Genomic DNA, 4,460 nt, shown 5'->3' on the forward strand with positions numbered 1-4,460 from the left:
ACCCCCCTAGATTTATGCATAAGCGGGGGGAGCGGGCTTGTAGGTGGGCTTGTACTCGGGCTTGTACTCGGGGTACTGAGCCTCGCCCTCGTAGGTGACCTCAGCTACGAGACCGTCGCCGTTGTCCACGTATTTGACGATCTGCTTGCGGCCGTCGGGGAGGTCCACGGTGTAGCTGCCCTCGGTCTTGTAGCCGTCGCGGGACTCCGAGTGGCCGAAGTTGGCGCCGGAGTAGCCGTCGGCGACACCGTAGTTGTAGTTGTACTTCGGGGGCACCTGAACAGACGAATTGAATGGAAAATGTATCTCAGGATATATCTAAGATACTTTCTATATTTATGGATTCGATATATTGTCTGAAGTGTGATAACGATAGATCTGATAAAGGCTTTAGTAACTATGACATGAGTGATTACCATAAGTTATTTGATTACATAGATACTCACATCAGGGTATTCGGGCTCGTAGTGTTTTGGGGCGTGGTAGGCGGGTTCGGGGGCGTGGTAGGCGGGTTCGGGGGCGTGGTAGGCGGGTTCGGGGGCGTGGTAGGCGGGTTCGGGGGCGTGGTAGGCGGGTTCGGGGGCGTGGTAGGCGGGTTCGGGGGCGTGGTAGGTGGGTTCGGGGGCGTGGTAGGCGGGTTCAGGGGCGTGGTAAGCAGGTTTTGGGGTGTCGTAGGAAGGGACATAGACGGGGGGAAGGGGGGCGTAGACTGGGGCCTTGTCGGACAGAGCGACGACAGCCACGCAGGCGAGGACGACGACCTGTGGACAGAGTTGCTTGTTATTGACGATAAGGAAAGAAGGAGGAAGGAAAACGACTTGTGCATAGCTGGAAGACTTGCTAAAATTAGTATAATCACGTATTTAGTTCATCTATCAATCACTTTATCTACACACACACACACAAATATATATAACTAAATAGATAGATATAAATGTCTGGCCACACACACAACTTTCACATTCACTGTTATAGACTAAGCACTAAGCAAATTCCTCTCCAATATAAAAGCATCGTTTGGATATGCAGGAGGACTTCGTACCTTGAGAGACATGGTTGGTGAGCGTATGGTGGTTCATGGTTGACACTTCCCCTTATATATGCGAGGCGTGTGTGTTTGTGCATTCGTGCGTAGGTTCTGCTGTAGGCCTTTCTCTTATAGCCTGAGGGGATGACGTCGAGCCCTTGAAATGCATTATTTCTGAGCGTCAATTGGACAGTGATTGTCTACTGTAAGAAGACAATCACTGTCACTGTATATATATATATAATATATATATATATATATATATATATATATATATATATATATACATATACATATACATATATATCTATATGCATATATACATATAAATATTCATATATATATATATATGTATATATATATATATATATATATATATATATATATATATATATATATATATATATATATATACATATGTATATGCATGTTTTTACACACTCACACATGCGCGCATGCCGTACGTGCATCTTGTTTAGATGATTTAGTAATTGCCTATCTAATCCCTCCATGTACCAATTAGTTAATTGGGAGTAAGATTAATAATGATTTAGCATGTATAAATGACAACAACCCTGCATTTGTTCATTGGCATTTTCTGACGGGCTTATCATGTATGGTTATAATGCAAAAGTGATAACAACAACAAAACACACACACACACACACACACATACACACACACACACACACACACACACACACATATCTATATATATATATATATATATATATATATATATATATATATATATATATATATATATATATGTATAGATAGATATATATGTATATGTATACAGGTATGCATATATATATATATACATATACATATATATTATATATTTATATATATATATGTATGTATATATATATATATATGTATATATATATATATGCATATATATATATATATATATATATATATATATATATATATATATATATATATTATATATATATACTGTATATAATAGATATGTATATATATGTATACCTGTATAAATATACATATATACATATATATATATATATATATATATATATATATATATATATATATATATATATATGTGTGTGTGTGTGTGTGTGTGTGTGTGTGTGTGTGTGTGTGTGTGTGTGTGTGTGTGTGCGTATAATAATAATGCAAGGTTTATTATCCAAGAAAATTTTACAAAATTATACATTATGTAAAACATAGTGCCTTGGTTTACAATAGTTTGTAATAAATATAATGACGTACTTTATTCAAACATAGTTATAAGATATAAAAATATATATTGGGTTAAAATGCTGTAAAATAAAATTAGGATGAGTGGGTTCATGGGTCACTCGTAAGTTGGTTGATTTGACCCACAATATATGGGACGGTCGAGTTTTTGTAGCGTTGCGTTTTGCATCTAACTGGTTGCAACAATTGCCTGCCCCTCCTAGTTTCCCTACCATGGATCTCGTGCAGGTGCTGTGGCTTTAGGTGCCTGAATTCATTAGACTTTAAGAGGGATTTGCCAAAACGGAGTGTAAGTTCCTCTCGCCTCTGATATAGGGCTTCACGTCCAAGTTGATTAAGGGCGCCATAATAGTCTCTGTGATTTGGGGACAAGATGATGCGTAAACAGCGTTTTTGAATTTGTTCCAAGCGGGTGTGATGAGCCTGTGTGAGTCCCGGGTGCCACACAGGTGCTGCGTACTCCAAAATTGTTCTGATAAACCAAATATACAGTGTGAAAATCATATTTTGGTTCAGGTTGAATTGCTTTGCCCTATAAAGTATAAACAAGTTCCTGCTGGCTTTATATATTATATAATCGATGTGATCATCCCAATTTAGTTAGGAGTTAATGTGAATCCATAACAATTTACAAGGATTAACAACAGGTAATGGAGAGATATCTAGAGTGAGCTCAGGAAACACTATGGGTCGTTTAGATGGACATACATGAAGTTCTTCGCTTTTTCTTGGGTTTGGGGTCATTTTGGCATATGCACAACCTTCTGAAAGTTCATTCAGGAGATTTGGCATTGTGAAGTGAATGGCAGCCTTTACATCGACAATCTCAGCAAGAGTCTGTTAATAAAGACGACTGGGCCCAGCCGGGTTCCCTGAGGTACCCCGCACGAGATACTGTCCCAGTCAGAGAGGGCATCCTGGTAGCGCACCCTGTGTCGTCGGTCAGACAAAAACAAAAAAAAACTTGTGACAAATGCTAGAAGGTGGGGACGGCAACCTAAAAGGTAGAGTTCTCAAATAGCTACCGTGTGGTCTACAAAGTCGAAAGCCTTTTTAAAATCTATAAGAACAATTTGGGCAAATTTCTTAGGCTTGTCTAAGACTTTCAGAATGGTATCAATCAAAGATGTCACTTGTTCCGTAGTTTCTTTAGTTCAACACTTGTGTATCTCATCGTTGCTGTGCTTATCCGTTCGTCTGATTTCGTAATATTTCGTTCAGCCATGTCAACACACACACCACTAGTCACCACAACGCCATTATGATTTTTATAGTTTTCACCACTTAGAACACATTGTACTATGGTCACTAGGTAAATAATAATTCTCCAACCATTCATGGTTGATATATCTAAAAATGGGCCACCTTGAAAACTCCTTAGTTATTAAAAGCGATAAAATATGAAGCACACATAGTGCTTTGGCCGCAACTAAACAGCGCCAAGAATATGTGTGTGTGTGTGTGTGTGTGTGTGTGTGTGTGTGTATATATATATATATATATATATATATATATATATATATATATATATATATATATATATATAAAACATATATTTGCGTGTGAGAGAGAGAGGAAGAGAGAGAGAAAGAGAGAGAGAGAGTGACAGAACTAGAGAAAGAGATGGAGAGATAAATAGATGGATATATATTTACACACACACACACACACACACACACACACACACACACACACATATATATATATATATATATATATATATATATATATATATATATATGTATATACATACATACATGCATATATACATATATATATATATATATATATATATATATATATATATATATATATATATATATATATATATATCTACACACACACATATATATGTATATATTTATATATATATATACATACATATAAAGATAGATATATACATATCAATATAAAAAACATGTATACATATGTCTAATACTAACTTTATTTAACCTATTTAAGAAAGAAAAATCAACTGTGGTGAACTTAATTTTGAGTTCATTATGCCAACATATAAATCGGTTTCTTTTGATATAGATCATTTTCAATAAGTAAACCACGAAATTACCATATGTTACTTTCCTGGTTCAAGGTCGAAGGGTTTGTGTGGCAGTGTTTTTAATTTCTCTATTTTGTACATTGATACTATGTATCACATTAGAAGAAAACGTAGACTGAAATATACTCGTAATAATTCCAAAAC

At 36.1% G+C, this 4,460-nt stretch overlaps 1 protein-coding gene across 1 annotated transcript; it reads right to left on the reverse strand.

Annotated features, from left to right (window-relative positions):
- On the reverse strand, positions 1–1,054 carry LOC147466642 (uncharacterized). Its single transcript, XM_086534895.1, has 3 exons — positions 1,043–1,054; positions 447–761; positions 1–276 (listed from the first exon to the last, which is right to left on the reverse strand). The coding sequence occupies exons 1-3, from the start codon at positions 1,052–1,054 to the stop codon at positions 13–15; spliced, it is 591 nt and encodes a 196-aa protein (XP_086391021.1). The 3' UTR covers positions 1–12.
- Positions 1,055–4,460: the final 3,406 nt, after the last annotated feature.

This window comes from Penaeus japonicus, unplaced genomic scaffold (assembly GCF_977035675.1).
Source record: "Penaeus japonicus unplaced genomic scaffold, GWHDUDI00000001_assembly GWHDUDI00000042, whole genome shotgun sequence".
NCBI classification, from domain to species: Eukaryota; Metazoa; Arthropoda; class Malacostraca; order Decapoda; family Penaeidae; genus Penaeus; species Penaeus japonicus.